At 40.9% G+C, this 17,672-nt stretch overlaps 1 protein-coding gene across 1 annotated transcript; it reads right to left on the minus strand.

Moving 5' to 3' along the window:
• Positions 1–4,802: 4,802 nt before the first annotated feature.
• On the minus strand, positions 4,803–10,816 carry LOC142034772 (uncharacterized). Its single transcript, XM_075036541.1, has 8 exons — positions 10,026–10,816; positions 9,166–9,248; positions 8,544–8,700; positions 7,734–7,895; positions 7,235–7,360; positions 6,786–7,012; positions 5,611–5,996; positions 4,803–5,160 (listed from the first exon to the last, which is right to left on the minus strand). Exons 1-8 carry the CDS (start codon positions 10,749–10,751, stop codon positions 5,135–5,137), a joined length of 1,893 nt encoding a protein of 630 aa, XP_074892642.1. The 5' UTR covers positions 10,752–10,816; the 3' UTR covers positions 4,803–5,134.
• Positions 10,817–17,672: the final 6,856 nt, after the last annotated feature.

Consider the following 17,672-nt stretch of genomic DNA (forward strand, 5'->3'; position numbering starts at 1 on the left):
GAATTACCACCTCAAAATCAGTTTATCCACAGTGAGGGAGGATGAATTCAACCCAGAAGTACTTTAGGAAGAGATTCCGTATTACAGAAGAAGAAATAAACTCCTTAAAATTAGCAAAAGGAGAGTAAGAAGGGATTGAGTCACATTAAACATGAAGGTACACCTCAGAGGAGGGGGTAGGATTGTTTGAATTTGAAGACATTGTGCCTGTATATGACTATGATGGGCTGACCCTGGCTGGACACCGGGTGCCCACCCAGCCACTCTGTCACTGCCCCCCTCTGCTGGGGAGGGGAGAGAAAATAGAACGAAAGGCTCATGTGTCGAGATAAAGACAGGGAGATCATTCACTAGTTACTGTCACGGGCAAAATAGACTCGACTTGGGGAAATCAGTTTAATTTGTTACCAATCAAATCAGGGTAGGATAAGGAGAAATCAAGCCAAATCTTAAAATCACCTTCCCCGCACCCCTCCCTTCTTTCCAGGGCTCAACTTTATTCGTGAATTCTCTACCTCCTTTGCCCCAGTGGCACAGGGGTACAGGGAATGGGGGTTGCAGTCAGTTTGTCACACGTTGTCTGTGCCGCTCCTTCCTCCTCAGGGGCAGGACTCCTCACACTCTTCCCCTGCTCCAGCGTGGGTCCCTCCCACGGGAGACAGTCCTTTGCAAACTTCTCCAATGTGAGTACTTCCCGTGGGCTGCAGTTCTTCACGAACTGCTCCAGCGTGGGTCCCTCCCACGGGCTGCAGTCCTTCAGGCACAGACTGCTCCAGGGTAGGTCCCCCATGGGGTCACAAGTCCTGCCAGCAAACCTGCTGCAGTGTGGGCTCCTCTCTCCATGGGTCCACAGGTCCTGCCAGGAGCCTGCTCCAGCATGGGCTTCCCATGGGGTCACAGCCTCCTTTGGGTATCCACCTGCTCCGGCGTAGGGTCCTCCACGGGCTGCAGGTGGATATCTGCTCCACCATGGACCTCCATGGGCTGGGGGGACAGCCTGCCTCACCATGGTCTTCCCCATGGGCTGCAGGGGAATCTCTGCTCTGGCACCTGGAGCACGCCCTCCCCCTCCTTATTCAGTGACCTGGAGGTCTGCAGAGTTGTTTCTCTCACATGTTCTCACTCCTCTCTCTGACTGCAGTTGCTGTTCTGCAGCAACTTCCCCCCTTCTTCAATCTGTTATCCCAGAGGCGCTACCAATGTCGCTGATGGGCTCAGCCTTGGCCAGTGGTGGGGCCGCCTTGGAGCCAGCCGGCATTGGCTCTATTGGACATGGGGGAAGTTTCTGGCAGCTTCTTATAGAAGCCACCCCTGTAGCCCCCCCCCCCAAAACCTTGCCACACAAACCCAATACAATGCCTCATGGATGTAAAAAGAGCTGAGGCTGAAGTCCTGAACAGGAGTACCTTTCGACTGTGCTTTGCTCTTAGCATGTAGCTGCTGCCATTCAGCTTCTCAAACACCTGGTGAAAAAGCACTCCTACCTGCCTGTCTCCCGGAGCAGCACAGGCACTACAGGAAGCTGGTTACAAACAAGATTCCTGCTCCCACCATGCCTCTGAAAACTGACAGACAACTACTTGAAAATAGTAGAGCTTCACCCTCGATAAAGCCATATGCTTGTAGAGTCTTCTGGTTTTGTTTTTTTTAATAGGTTTATGATTTTACAATAGGCTTTTGTATATCCATATATGTAATTTTCTTCTTTTATCATAAGAATTATATAGGAAGGCTTGTCAACAAAATATTGTTGATTTGGAAAGGGAGGGGTGTAAACTGTTACCACTAGAATGTTATCTGCTATCCGTAGAAGTGCTTAGTTTTTAGAGGCTTAATATGTGATGAGATATAAACTTGAGGTGCTGAATGCCAGAGCTTGAATTCAGCTGCCTAAAGGCATGTCCCTGTAGATACTGCCAGTGACTTCAAAAGAACCTAGAAATGTTAACTCTGAGTCCTTAAGAGAGAAACAAAATTTTGAACTTAAATTGAAACTGAATAATGAAAAATATCTACAAAATTATGACTTACCAACTTTTTGTCAACTAACTTTAATAGAAACACCTTCATGTCAGTTGTGAGTTTGCATACTGCTGTGTTTAGAGTGAATGCTGTCATATCCTTGGTCATGATGTGCCTCCTTCTGAGGCTGAAACACTCTAGGATATCAAGCGCACATACAGGAGTTTTTCCTATACCTTTTTCACCATTCTCAGAATGTTTTCCAGCTCTGTCATGTTATTTCTGAGACAGGGTCACCAAAGTTACAGCACTCAAAATACAGCCCAGGGTATCTATGTGCCCTAGACAGATAAGGTGGAATTAATGATGTTCTTCATTTTGACCTTCTGTGTATTGAATGGATAATCATCTTTGTGGCCATAACCTTTAGGGGGACATATCCCCAAATTTCATAGTTCTCCATGGAAGACCCCAGCTGTATTCCATTCATCCAAACATTCTCACTGTCTAGATCCATAGGGCTTTCCTCAGTCTCTGTTCAAGATACAGTGAGATTCCTTATTCCCCTTTGATACTCTATTTTAATTTCCTTAGCCACACCAGTGACTTTCTCCTGAAAATCCTTCTTTCCCTCTAACTGAACCTCTTACTAGGTGCTGTCTCCATTCTGCCTATTTAACCCCTTCTGAACTTCATCATATGATGCGTAGCATTTAGTGCCTGTCAGGCAGCAAGGTAATTACAAGACAGGAAAATAAATACTCTTTAAAGCTTAATTTAAAGTGTAGATTGACATCTGTGGAGGTAGTTGTAACATACAAGATGCAAGAGGTAACAATATAGTACCCTCTAGAGGGCTTTGGCATAAGCACAGTTGATTCTTTGAAATAATCCGCATACCATTCACTATGAACATTATATCTCTTTCTAGATGATGTGTGTAGTCTAAGTATCTAAAACAAAGAAATAGAAATCAGCATTACTAGAATCTCATTCTTCCTGTTGTGTGTCACTGGAAGTATTTGTGTAGCACAAAGTCTTTTTCCAAGTGTTGAGAAAGTTTGCATGGCCATGTGACCTGCGTTTCTGGAAACTAATTTTGCATCTATTCTTTCGATCCACACCCTTGTGCGTCGACCTGTTTTACTTTTCATCAATGGTGTTAGCTCCTCTCCCACAAAACCCACATTTTCTTTGAGTCTTTGTTCACCACTAGAGGCCACTCCCTGAGCATACAGCCCTGCCTCAGCAGTTAAGCCTGCGAGTCCATGTACAAGTGAAATATACCCTTCACTTGTGCAGCCTCAAGGTAATTTTGCCCCCTCGTTTGCCCGGGATACTCTGCTAGCCTTTGCAGCTCAGGCCACTGTATGCATTTTTTTAAAACTTAGCTTCACCATAGACATCCTCTCTTGGCGGGGGTTAGGACAGAGCCTCCTGCAAACAGCTGTACGAGCTGAACCTGCCTCAGGGGAGAACTACAGGAAGATTGGCATGCTGGGCATGGACTAGGATTTTATGTTCCTTTCCAGGTTTTCCACTGGTGGCTTTACTTGCGAGCTGCACAGCCTATAGCTGACTTCTGTTCTGTGTGGTCTAGGTGGTAGCTGTACAATGGACTAAGACTTCCAAATGAGTCTGAGGAATTCAGATGCTAACTTTTCATTAAAATTACTAAAGCTGTGGTTTGTGATCTGCCTACTTTGGCAGCCCTCTCTCCTCCAAAATATCATGCAGAAATTCCTGAGATTCCTCAAACATGCACAAGAGACTGCTCTGAAAGGCCTAGGACAATACATTTCATTTCCTTTGATCTCTGAATTTGTTAGTCTTCAGAAGGCAAAGTTATTTTTTTCAACTAAAAGTCTCTGGAAATGGGTTTTATCCATGGGGGTGGGCTGCAATGAAACAAGCTACTGTTTGTTTGCATGAACAAAGTTGTCCCAACCACAGAAGAAAGCTATACTATAATTTCTTTGAAATAATGACTGTAAAAAAGCATATAAAAAGCTGAACAGAAGCAAATGCAACTCCCAAGATAGCTAATAACAAGAGAGTGCTTTCTGATTATTTGTTTGCTGACTTGCTCCAAGCTGTTGCAGCAGCCAAGCAAACAAATTTTTTGCAAATTGTAGTCAGGAATGTTTTTAAGTACCAGTTGGATGTGGCTCAGTTTATGTTAATTTTCTTCACAGTACAGATCTTCCTATATCCAAAAGTAAACATTCCAGGTACTTTCACATGTACTTCATTTGTCACAAGTAGAAGGCAAATATTGCTGTTAGTATTAACATTTTATGGAGGAGAACTTTGTAAAGATCCTGTAAATTTTATTTCCTTTTAACATCTCTTCTGTTCAAAAACAGATCCCTAGTTTGTGCATTTCCAGTTTAAACCCATGAGTGTCAGTTAAGTTTTTGTGAATCACAAATTGAAACATTCTTTCATTTTGCAATCATTATTCTGTAATCATTCATGTTTCTTTGTGTCAGGCCTGGATGGGCACTCATTTGCTGCCATCTTTATCAGCATTCATATAGTGCTGAGATGCTGCAGTCTGTTCTGGGCTGATACTCAATTGCTATTGCGTCTTAGAGCTCAGCTCCACAAAAGTATCTGGCACATTATTAAAAAACAAAGGCACAGCCCAGGATGCTTCAAGAATATTATGATCTGCCCTGAATGCTCAGAAATTGTGCTTTAACTCTAAATTTCATTATCAACTATTGTAATGTATCATCAACTTTTCTACCTGGAGGCATGTGTTGGCATGGCCTTGTATTTTCTTTTTAAGTGTTTACACCTACAGCATGGAAGAAAACCTACACACAAGATTCTGGTTGCATCAGACAGAAATGAAGTTTTATTAGCGACATTTTCCTGATACAGAACAATCCAAGCAATGAACAGGTTGAATCTATAAAGCAAGTAGCTCAAGTGCCAATGATTGAAGCCACAAAGTATTCCAGGCAGAAGAAGCACATAGCATGCATGTCAGGTGGCAGGTGGCCCATCTGAGTAGCTCTGATGGGCCTTTTTGGATAGATGGTATCAGCAACATTGAGGAACTGTTAAGAGCATCTGCCTTTCCTCAGGAGCATGCGGAATGTAGAGGATTTGGGCCAATTTCTGTTTGAAAGTTCTTGCACTGTAGGATCCTCAATGCATATTCTTAGTCAAAAGATTTTCTTCCATACCCTGTTTAGAAATAAAGTATTAATTCCTCCAGTACTGGCAGTGAATCTCTGAGGCACCAGTATCTACCAGACAGAAAAGAAGCTTCATTATGAGATAGGTGACCATAAGCACTCCAAAAGCATAAGGGAAAACTTCAGCATGGTACAAAAGCAGCAGTATTTATAAGATTCTGCAAAGAATGAGAGGTGAAGAAAACCAGTTTGGGTTTTAGCTACATGATTAGCTGATGTCACCCACAAAATTGAATAGATGTTGAATGTGTGTTTCTTAAGCAGAGTTGATCCTTTGCACACAAATAGGAAAGAATTTTTAATAAAAGTAAATCTAACACTTTCCAGAAATTTTAGTTTATCCTGGGTACTGTTTACCTCCAAAAGAGTATGTTGATACAGTGTATAAATTAGCAAGGATGGGACTGAGAGAACAGCGTGCCCATACAACAGTTCTCACCTTGGCTTTCACCACCGCTCCTGCAGGACTGAGACTGGGAAGATGAAGAGTAGGAGTGGGAACTGCTGACGCCTCCTGAGATCCTTCCTCCTCCTCCTCCTCCTCCTCCTCCAACAATACTACTGCATCCACCACCACTTCCTCCTCCCATTCCTCCTCCACCACTTCCTCCTCCCATTCCTCCTCCTCCCATTCCTCCTCCGCCACTTCCTCCTCCCATTCCTCCTCCCATTCCGCTGCTGGAGGAAATGCTACCACCTCCATATCCACCACTCATGCTAGCACCTCCTCCTCCTCTTCCTCCTCCAGAAGAATAGCCACCACCTCCTATTCTACCACTTCCCATGCCTCCTCCCATTCCTCCTCCCATTCCTCCTGCTGGGATTCTGCAAAGAGAGGGAAAGGAGAAAAAAAGTTAATCAAATGCATTTTTTATCTCAGAAGGAAATCTATCTACAGATACTGCATGGAAGCCTGCACTTCTCTTGTCTGTACTTCCCCTTTTTAGAACCTAGCACAGATCAGCAAGACAACTGATGCAGTGCCACAAATCAACCTCTCCTTCAATTTCAGCCTGAATGGAAGAGTTTTTGCTTTTCCCGTGCTCTGCTCAGATATTTCTTGCAAGGTTTAGCATTGCTGCTTTATCAGTGTATGGTGTCACTGCACTCCAAATTGGAAAGGCAGAAAATGAAGCTTTAGCTGTTCTTTCAGGTGCCACTTACAAGCAGAAGCAGGCTCACTGCATAAGGGAAACCAAAGTAGCTCAAATTTTCAGAGAATTGCACACTGAAGCTTCTATGAAGGTTTGGAACCTATGGTCATTTTTCTGCTTACAGTCTTTTCCTAGGTGACTTATGTCTGTTCAGTTCCTGGCATTTTCTGGAACCAGGATAAAGGTAAGGGTCTGTATGTGCGTTTCCCTGTGAAGCCCCAAGTCGGTAGTTCAGAATTTCTGCATTAATTTTTCTTCATGTGATTTATATTCTGAACAGGTTTGCCAAGAAATGTATAGCACACTAAACCTGGGAGGCAATTGGTCAAGATAGCTGAATTAGCCTCATTTCAGTACAAAATCTGTTTTTCAAATGTAGACTGTTAATTTCCTGTCTTTGTGACTAATCTAGCAACCCTGGGTCTCACACAATGCTGTGTTCTTTTGTCAGTTTACATACACAAGGTCTTGCTGTCCTTCCTCAAGCAGTGCCCGGTACTGAGCAATCTCCTGTTCCAGGCGAGTCTTGATGCCCAGGAGCATCTTGTACTCTTCATTCTGACTCTCCATCTCACAGCGGATGCTGGCCAGCTCCTCCTCCAAGGGGCCGATCATACCCTGGATCTGCTGCAGCTGCATGTTATAGCGACGTTCTGTGTCTTCCAAGTTGGATTGCAGAGAGTCTACCTGCAAATGGAAAACAAAATACAGTGGTTTTGGGAATATGGCAAGTTTAACTAATTTTTATGGAAAAATTTGAGATCTTCACAAACCAGAAAAAAGCATATCTTTGAAGAGAAGTAATCCAGTGTCCCATTCTCTACAGATGGAGTACTTTCTATGTGTAACCATTCTTTCATTCTAGTTGCACATACAGTCTGTGAAGCAGAAGTAAATACCTTTACTTACCATGCTGATTTGTGACTGCAGCTCAATTTCCAGGCTTTGATATTCACGTCTCAGCTCAGAGATCTGTTGGTTACTTGATTGTATCTCCTGGCCACTTGAGTGGACTTGTTGATTAACTTCTTCCATCTGAAAAATTCACATACAAAATTGAGGCATTTTTGATAATAAGAAAATGTTGTGGGGTTATCATAACAGCAATAAGAAAGCAATTAATATGCTTGAAGAAAGATGTAATGTGGACTGACCATGTATATTTCCCACATGCCACTCTGCTAACTCACTCTGTGTAATTCACCTTGCTGCTGGAACACAGAGATTCTACATGCTTTACCACATAATCTTAGTACTCCAGAACTGACCTGTTACAGTAAACTGCTTAAGGTCATTTAAAGTTAATGTCCTTTAAATAATACATGACAAGTTGCCTTTCTTCTGCTGGATGTAAGTAGGTCCAGTTCTTTCTGAAAAATTTAGTAGCCAAAAAACCCCTGTGCTTTACCTTGGTTTCATACCAGCTTTCCACCTCTCTCCGGTTGTTCTCAATAAGCCGTTCGTATTCGCAACGCATTTCATTTAATTTTTCCATCAAATTAATGCCAGGGGTAGCATTGACCTCCACATTGACATCTCCACCAGATTGTGTTTGCAGTCCTTTCATTTCCTGAAAAAAACCCCCCACAAACCACCAGGTTCTCAAAGGGTGAAGGTAAGGAGAAATGTCATAGTTTCAAATAAAGGAAAAGAAAGGGACACAAATCCTCACACAGCTGTATCGCTCCTGCAAAGGGGGCCTCATCTACCCTTGTTGTGAAAGGGAACAATTCTGCCATTCCTAAGGCAAACTTTACAGTGGACAATAGCCAGGCACTACGTATGCATTGACACTGACACTTTCCCCTCAGGGTCATAAGAAATTTTATGCAGTATGCTCTTTGTGAAAATCCTTTTATGTATTTTTCTTCTCAATGGGAAATATCATTGCAGGTAGTATAAATATTTTCTTTTGATTTCTCTATATATTCTATCCAATTTTCCTTCCATGAGTTCGGGAACAAAACTGTACTTTGTACTGAAAGCCATTCATTTCCCTGGTCTCATTTTGCCACATGTTGACCTAGGTGTCTTATTACATCAGTTGTGGGCAGCTGTGGATGCTACATACTCCTGAAAATCTAAGCCAAACTGTGTCAAGTTGGATGATCAAAGCCAGCAGCCAAAATCTGGTTACTGCTAGTGGAAGAAATCCACGAGAAATTCTCTGAGTGTTGAGGTTTTGTTAGTTATTATTTTAAAGTGTGGAGAAACTTACCTCTTCGTGGTTCTTCTTAAGATAGATCAATTCCTCTTTTAGAGATTCAAACTGTGTCTCCAAGTCAGATCTGGCTAGAGTCAGTTGATCCAAAAGTGGACGTAATCCGTTAATATCACTTGCCACACTCTGATGGAGAGTATATTCAGTTTCATACCTAAACAACAGACAAGAAAGATAGTAAAAGTGCTGCCAGACAGACCTCTTTGTTTGTTATCTTGATTATGAACAGTTCCCATCAGTACACCTTTGGTCTTTAATCCCATTGCTCAGTTCTTAAAAGAAAGGACCTAATTCTTTTTCCATCTCCAATAGGTTGGTTTGATTTCAGTAGAATTTCTCTCTGTGAGATTTGTATGATGAGGATTATGCTTATAAATCTACATACAAGGATCGAGAAACTGAGAATGTAGTCCTTTAAATGGCAATCTTCAATAACTTGTCTGGAGAAAAATAATAATGAAAAACTAAAAAAAACATTCTCAGAATGCTTTTGCTAACAATTATATACTCTGTCATTGGAGCCAAGAGGCTATGCCATCTACAAAGATTAAATGGCAATATGAACTGATGGGGTGTAAAGGGAGGCAAGGTGGAATGAAACAGGAAGGGAACAACTCACTTCAGTCTGAAGTCATCCACAGTCATTCTAGTGTTGTCAATGTCAAGAAGGATCTTGTTAAGGTCCACGTTTGCACCAACAATCTGGAAGGGAGAGGGCAGATATTAGTCAGTTGACTTTTCAGTCTGACACATAGATAGAGGGAAGACATACCTGTGCAGAAACACATTACAGAATATCTTTATGGTAATGTCAAGCCTGACTAGTGCTGCAGAAGCTATAGAGAGAGAGAAGAGAGAAGAGTGTATTGCTTCCAGTTAAAAGAAAGTGCCTTTGCTGTCAATTTTGGTTTATAAATATCTATTAAAAATACCTTGTTGGAAATAATAACTAAATAAACTCTTCATATTCAAAAACAGTGGGAAAACAAAATTACCATTGCATTTGGCAACAACTGTATTCATGTAGGAGATATGGGACTATTAAATGGCTGAGGGCTAGAATTAGACTAAATGCACATATTGGCTCATCCTGCATATTCACAAGAAGATGCAATTAATATGGCCACTAGCAGCACAACATAAGCAAGCAATGATTATATCTCCTGTTCAAGAGAGTGAGGAACAAACAAGCAAGAGCACAGTGTTGAAGGGAGCACTGGACAGGCCCCATAATGGGTGCACTAGTAATGGTCTGCCACTGCACCAAACAATGCTACCTGTGCCAAATACAAGTGTGCCTGAATATGCATATCACCCACAGCAGAGAAAAACTGGTAGTCAGGCTTTGTCACCCCACCAGTCTGCTTCCTGACTAAAACAAAGGAGGGAGTATATTGCCTCAAATAGGGATATTGTGCTGCAGGAGGCAAGTGCCGTTCTAATGAGAATCTGTTCAAAGTTAGTCAAATTACATCATACCTGGTTTTGCAGTTCTTCAATTGTTCTGTAATATTGGCTGTAGTCCCTGGTAGAAGTGGGACCTTGATTTTTATACCACTCCCTGATCAGGTGTTCAAGTTGAGTATTTTCATCCTCCAAGCGTCGCACTTTATCCAAGTAAGAAGCCAGGCGATCATTGAGGTTCTGCATGGTCAACTTTTCATTTGTGGAGAGTAAGCCAGCATCTTCACCGAACCCCACTCCACCAAAACTACCTCCACCATAGCCACCACCACCAAAGCTGCCACCACTAAAGCCACCACTGCCCCCAAAGCCACTAAATCCACCTCCACTATATCCACCACCACCAAAACTACCTCCACCAAGGCCAGCTCCATAACCACCTCCCATTCCCCCAAAACCACCGCCACCTGATCCAAATCCTCCTCCCATACTTCCACAGCCCATTCCTCCTCCGTAACTACCACCACTCATTCTCCCACCATAGCTACTGCGGCTAATCCTTCCACAACTGCCACTGCTAAAGCCCCCTCCATAGCTGTTCCTGGAAACTCCTCCACCAAAGCTTCTCCCAGAAAAGCCTCCACTTCCTCCAGAAGTGTATTTTCTAGTGGACACTGAGGAGTATCCACCAGACTTACGAACTCCACAGCTGCTACCCCCTCCACCACCACCACCACCACCACCACCACCTCCACTGCTAATTCTAGTGGTACTAGTCGAAGACTTAGTGCCACAGCTCATAGTGACAGCAGGTAAGAGTCTAACCACAATCCCAAATTTAGGTGCACAGCCTGATAAGATTCAGGACTGCAAATTTTCATCCCCAGCTCTCTCTATTTATACTTTTAACAGTGGGTGTCACCATCAGGGTGTTTCCTTCTCCCAGGGCATTTACCAACATTGTTGTTTGTGCCAAGAATAATTTGCTGAACAATATTTTTGTGCTGATATCTCAGCAATCTAGCCCATTGCTGCATTTATGGTGTTTGTTTAAGATAGAACATTTCTTTTCTTTTGGGTGGCATTCTTTTCTTTTAGGTTTTTCTGGAATAGGTAGTCTTTTGCCTCATGCAGCCTGGATCTGCTTTATGATGGAAAAGCCACTTTATACAGGATCCTGTTGAAGCTAATGTTGAGATAATGTGTACCTCATGGAACTGTAGAAGGAGAATTTTTGTTCTCAGTTCTTCCCTAAAAGAAAGAAGATGAGGCCCAAATCTCTCATGTTAGACCATGCCTTTATTTGTTCAATTATTAATCTCCTTTCTTTGCTCAGATTTTTGTAGCTGCTATTGTCAAAGACTGTTGTTCTCTTTTGCTTTTTCAAATTTTGTGCATTTAAGATCTTCTATACTGCTTATATTCTTTTTCTCACTATATATGATAGTGCAAGAGTTTTATTAATAGGACTGTACAACTTGCATATTTAGATTGTCCAACATGTGTATCCCTGCCATCACTAAGAGAACATCTTTATTTATATGAGAAGTCTATTTCAAGCAATGCAGCAGGATTCTTATTTAAAAAGCAAAATCCTTCTTTTGTGAAGAAAGTGATAGGACAGCACACTAGATAGCTTAAGTCCTAGAATTCAAAGAGAAAAAAAATACTGGATTTTTTTCACCAAAGAGCTGTTGATCTAACAAAGTAGGAAGCTGAAGCATACTTTAATTGTATTACAGTGTCAGTTTTAGCACAATTAGAAGCTGTATTAATGCAGACACTGACCTATAAACTACTGTGTGGGAAGGCCTTTTATGGTTCAATATAAAACTGTTCATCTCTATTGTTACGGGTGATAGAATAATTACACATACTGTTCTTAATGCAGAGATCCATGAGACTCTAAAATAGATCCTGAGAGAAAAGTTGAAAGGCTTTTCAACACAAATCGGTTGAAATCAGACTGTTGAGACCACAAAAGAAATTAGACCATACTTCAGTCTTGCACCGATCCCCAGAAGTTTAGCAAGATGGACTTGTAAATGGTTTTCATCCTCAGTTGTTAGTTTTGATGCTAAAGCAGAGTATCTGAAGACAGAATTGCATGTTTCTGAAAAATCTGTAAAAAGAGTCTGAGTTTGGGCAAACAGTGCTGACTGACTCTTTGATTCCAGTTGACTATCATCTACAAAAATACCCTCATGTTATAATGTTTCATCTTAGTCCTGGGTAAAAACTAAATATTCTGGTTCAAATGCAGGATCTCATTTCCTCAGCATCTGCTTAGCTCTGTTCTTACACTGCAAGCTTTTATGAGAAATTTACATCTTATTTTTTAATCCAGTAGAGACTTCATTCATGCAAACAGCCAGTCCCTACCGCTTAATTGCAAACAACAGCAAAACCATCCGCATTTGTGGTCTTGCTGTAGATGGACCCAAATAGTCACAGTTTGCTTGGAAGAAAGTGTACATTTTTCCAGTGACAGTTTTGTTCTGTTACTGAAATGTCTTCATTGCCTTTCTTCCTCTCTGTTTGGTTACTGATCCTCTAATGACTGTAAGGTATTTATGAAATTTAGCAATCTCCCCCTAAACCTCAGGTGGAGGGAACAAAGAAGGGCACATCTGAGGAACTATCATTTGTTGTCTGCTGTTCTTTTCTCAGCATCTTCAAAAAGAGCTCTTGTAGATGGCAATGCAATGCAGTCCTGGCTTTCCAAAGGCCACCTTGATTTAGAAGTTGATGGTATGTCGCTGTTGTTTTTCACACTCTGCTGTCGGTCTCCATGTGCATGATTCTTTTACAAACTGTATTTTCTGCCTCAACTTCTGGTCTTTTTTATGTTAAATTAAGGATTATTTACCATTTTCTCACTGAATCTATTGTCCTGTCCTTTGCACTGTGCTTTTGCCAGCATTGCTTTATTGCTGCTTATGCAATCTCTTTCAAAAGCTCTCTGATTTTATCTTGCTATTTGATATACTCAATGGCTCAAAGGTGATGAAAGATTTCAAGTAGCTTGATGATGTGATAATTTCTCTTTGATTCACAGCTGGAGGATGGTAGTGTCACCTCAGCAGCGTAAACACAGTTTCTGGGCTTCTTCATGTTCTGTTATTGGTGCTGAAAGATGTAGTTTACTATAGCAAAATGTTTTTTCTTTTTAGTGTTGTTTTGCCTTTGTGTCTGGGTAATGTCATTTTGGTCAATGGGGGCGCTTTTTCACAAATACCACTACGGTAAGTAAAATTGATTATCAGATTCAAATTTCCATCAGTTATTCTGGTGATATTCCTTATAGGTGCTTTTCATAGACAAGCTAGAACAATCTATGGGTTTATTAGTGATAGTGAGCAAAAAATTCTCTGGACATAAATGAGTAAAAACATTTGCCAAAAGAGTCTCTTTATCAGTTTATGTACTTTCTGAGAACCTACACTGTTTCCTATTTTATTTATTGGTTGTCTTTTTCTATATATGCTTGTTCACAGCAGGGACTTGTCTGTACTGGAAGGTTCTTCTGATAAGTACATATCTTATTATATGCTTGGAAAATACTTTAAAAAATAAAAGCAGTGAAAGAAAAGAAAGAGCCAAGCCATTGAGGGTGGAGAACTTCAGATAGCCTCAACATTTCATTTTAGTTCTCTATTATTACCACTACTTATATATAAAGGAGGAACACAAATAAAAGATTTTGCCTTTAGATCTTGGTAGCTTTTAAGTCATATGCTCATAGGATGTTCCTTTTTTGTCTTTAGTGTTGCTATTATTTTATTTTTGTTACTAGTTAGTGCTTTTTATAGAAATCCTTCTGGCTATTAGGTTATGCTGTATTCTTAACAGCTGAAAATTTTCCCTTGTGATATTTTGTTTCTTTCACAGTCACTGTGTTCTCAAAAATGTACTATGTGTCTTTGGACTACAATACTAAGGTACCTGAAAAATACAGGTGAACTATGAGTACTTCATCCTCTTGTAAATTTGCATACATTGAATTCCATCCTGGCATATTTTAATTTATTGGTTATTAAATATTTAACTGTGTGAATATTTACAAACCAGAGAAGATCCATGCTGTGGACAGGATTAATTTTTCCTTTCTGAGGTAATTTAAAGAGCCTTCACAAATTTTTGTTCTGATGCACTCCACTAATGTGTTATATGGATGATGTGAAGTTTATAATTTATGGAATTACCTAAAAGGAACCGGTAATTTTAGGACCTTTTCTCATCTCTTTCTTATATATGATGCACAGTTTAATCATTAATGTTTTTGTGTAGATACAGCATCCAGTATGCTATATAACATTGCTGTTTCCAAATCAGACCAGAATAAGGACATTTATTACCACAGCTACCAGCATTACTCAGCCAGCAGAGTATTTGAATGTTTTGACACTGCATACTGCTTCTTGTTAAGCTCAGCACATGCCACATTTCAAGTACAGCTGACATTCTTTCACTCTCTCTCTGTTATTGTTTTCTTTTTAATCAGGCCTCTGTGATATATATCAAAGAAGTGACTGCCTAGCATCAGAATGAAGACAAATTCTGTGAGCAGCCCACGCTGCTGTATATTTTAGCAGAACTGGGAGACTTTTACAACAGGCTGGAGCTGCTGCATTCAAAACAGGCCTGGAGAAAATATATTCTCACTTTTGTGTCTGTGCACCAAAAAATTAAAACATTTCCCCTTAATTCAATGTCATTCTGATGCCATGCCTCAGGCAAGTGCTAGATTTTGTTCTCTTGATCTATTTAATAATCTCTTCCCATCACTCTTAGCAGAAACTTTTGTAAGAAGAGAGGATCTTTTTTCACCTAGGAATCTGTGCTCGCTCTTCATTCCTACTTAATTTCATAATGTTCTTAGTGAAATCACAATAACTTCCAAAGAAATTTTGATTAGACCCAGCAAAGGAAGCAAGGACTATTAAGGCAGTAGTAAACTTGCCTGTCAAGTTTAAAACCTCTAGCACTCTCCTAGTGCACATTTTTGTGCAGGGTAACTTGGATCTTCCATGCAAGTAGGTTGATGGGAAGAATGCCTGTTGTTCAGATCCTGAAAATGTACACATCATTTTTGTCATTTGAATGTGACAACCATGGGTCAAGGTTTTTGTGCCCTACAGCTGACAGACAGTTTACAGGCTGCTAATTACTGCCTATCAGCTGCCAGTTATCATTTCTAACACTTTCTGAGCCAGAATCAGAGAGTTGTCCCCCTGTGATTACCCCAGTCTCCTACAGGGTCAAGTCAATGGGACAGGAGTATATTTTTTTGTTGGTACCAAAATGGAACAGCATTTTTCATATTGCCTGTAACAGCTGGAGGGCATGATAAGAGCATCTGCCAGCAAGGTCTCCTGCCTCTCTCTAGAGTTTAAGTGCCTCAGTCCATTTGGGATAAGCAGCCTCAGATCCCCTAGGCTGTGGGCATCTACAGCTGTTCTGTCACCTTAATGCCTTTGATTACCGCAGTACCCTGCGAGATGGAACATAGGAATTTGAATCCCAGCCTGCAAAGGCACTAATCTGCATATTGTACTTTCTGTTACTGCAACTAATGTGTTGTATGAAAGAAAGGCATCCACCCTTCTTGAAGTGTTTTACAGGGAGGAAGGTCATGCTGGCCTCTGGGAGGCATGCTGCTGGGCTGAGCTTGGTGGAGGGTTTACACACACTTCAGGAGCAACCTGCATGGTCTCTGCTTGCCAGTGGGAAGTGGAAGGGAGCTGGTACTTGCTGCCCTTAGCCTCAGCCTGGTCTGAGCAAGTGCAGAAGCAGCCTGAAGAACTTGTTAGTCAAAAAGTAAGATTTAGTGAATGTAGTAATTCAAGGTGGTTAAATACCCACTGAGCCGGCATTTGGGAATCAGAGCTTTGGACTTCAGCCAGTCTAAGTGTAGCTAAATCCTGTTTATGCCTACTGCCTTTGGGGATCTGGCTCCTGCTTGATTGTCCATATAGAGAATTATTATCACACACCACCCCCCCCACCCCACCCCCCCCGAACACTTTAAACAAATGACTGCCTAAGCAACCTGTGTTATCGCCTCATAAAAGTGAAGAAGAACCACTAGGACATTCAAGTTGAGATGGGTGGGCTCTAGAAAGATTTGCTAGTTTCTTCCTTCCCCCTACAACAGTCCAGTGAAATAGCATACTTTGCTGTACTAGTTCTGTAGCCCATTAATATAGACTGTGTAGCATTTGACAATTAATAGGGCTAACAATTAATGCTAAACAAAAGAGACATCAGCAGAATATATGCATAGGCAATTTTGAAATTACATCTATGCCTTCAAATGGACAAATGAATTGCTCTGGGAGTACTGAAGCCAAACATACAGGAGTGTGTGTGCACGTTTATTTTTGCCTAAGGTTGTTCTGAAGGTCTTGTTCTAACATGTACCACAATTTTCTTCTCAGAGCACTAATAGGAACACCAGATAAGTATCCGAATTGCAACATGTTGTGCTCATAAAATTAAAGCTTATTATGCTGATTAATGCCTAACAAAATGCATGCAAGTGCAAGGTTCTCCTCACTACACTTAATATTGCTGGAGTCCCACTTTAAGCATACCCTAAGCTTTGACACCTGACACTACAGTATTTGTATTTGTTACTCCTGCTTTGCAGTAGTTTTGGTTTTCTAGCTCTGTTCCTCCACGTAAGTTTTTTTGCATTGTTGTTATTATTACAAGCCTGTTCTCTCAGTAAGCAAATGCTAGTGATAACCTGGATGCAGATTTTGTATACACAAAATGGAAAAAGGAAAGAATATTTAAACTGGCACTTTCTTCCAGGGTATGGTAAGAAACCATCTAAATTAATTCTTCTTTTTGTCTGTAATAAGCACTAATGCCATCATTAGGTAGGTATTTTTTTAAGTTTATCAGTGGCTTGTATTTATTTTGTCACATACTGTAATGTATAGCAAATAAACTTTATTATGAAGCTTATTTTCATTATAGATGCAGACTCATTACATGCAAGGAACATTATAAGAACACCTTGATAAGAAAGGTACAGATTTTAGGTAAGGAAGAAGACAGTACAATCAATGCTGAGTAGTAAAAGAAGTAATAGTAATATTTTATTTATCCTAATTGCTCAGAAATTTTTACTTATTTCTGCACACGATTATAACATATTAATGTAAGCATTTAAATCATCAGCAGAATTGCATAGCATATTACAACACATTGCATTCTAATGTTTGCATGTTTGTACTGTAGTACAGGTTTCTCTGATACAGTACTGAACTGCCTCATTGCCATGTCGATTCTCCTTCCCACGCTTTAAAGTCTTCAAGTTTCGTTCTGCTTTGCTCTCACAAGGACTTGTTTCAGTAGAATTTCTTCTGGAAGGTTAGATGCATATATGCTAGACAATTAGATAACTGGCAGTAAAAATACTAGAAGTAAGTTACATTTTTTGAAAGAAGTGTAGGATCAAGGAGTGAGAGGTATGAGTAGTCCCCAGAGCTGCTGTGATGGTACAGAGCAGCAAGCTTCAGCACAGACTACTCTTCCAAGTAAATTGTATCTGACCTCCTTAATAGCCTCCTGGGTGTTGCTGTAAGGGCAGAGGTCAGGTGATGGCCTGCAAATCACCCTATAAAAGCCAGGAAGCACGCACTCAGCAGAAGCCTTTTTGAGATTAATTTGGCAGGCTCTTAGAGGAGGTATGAGAAGCAGGGCTCCTGT

Source organism: Buteo buteo, chromosome 9, assembly GCF_964188355.1.
Source record: "Buteo buteo chromosome 9, bButBut1.hap1.1, whole genome shotgun sequence".
NCBI lineage: Eukaryota > Metazoa > Chordata > Aves > Accipitriformes > Accipitridae > Buteo > Buteo buteo.

Excerpts from the sequence above, each read along its gene's own strand:
- LOC142034772 (XM_075036541.1), bottom strand. The coding sequence starts at position 10,751 with ATGAGCTGTGGCACTAAGTCTTCGACTAGTACCACTAGAATTAGCAGT. Across the intron at positions 8,701-9,165 it reads GTGGATGACTTCAGACTGAA|GTATGAAACTGAATATACTC; the intron begins GTGAGTTGTTCC and ends TCTGTTGTTTAG. Across the intron at positions 7,361-7,733 it reads AAAGCTGGTATGAAACCAAG|ATGGAAGAAGTTAATCAACA; the intron begins GTAAAGCACAGG and ends TGAATTTTTCAG.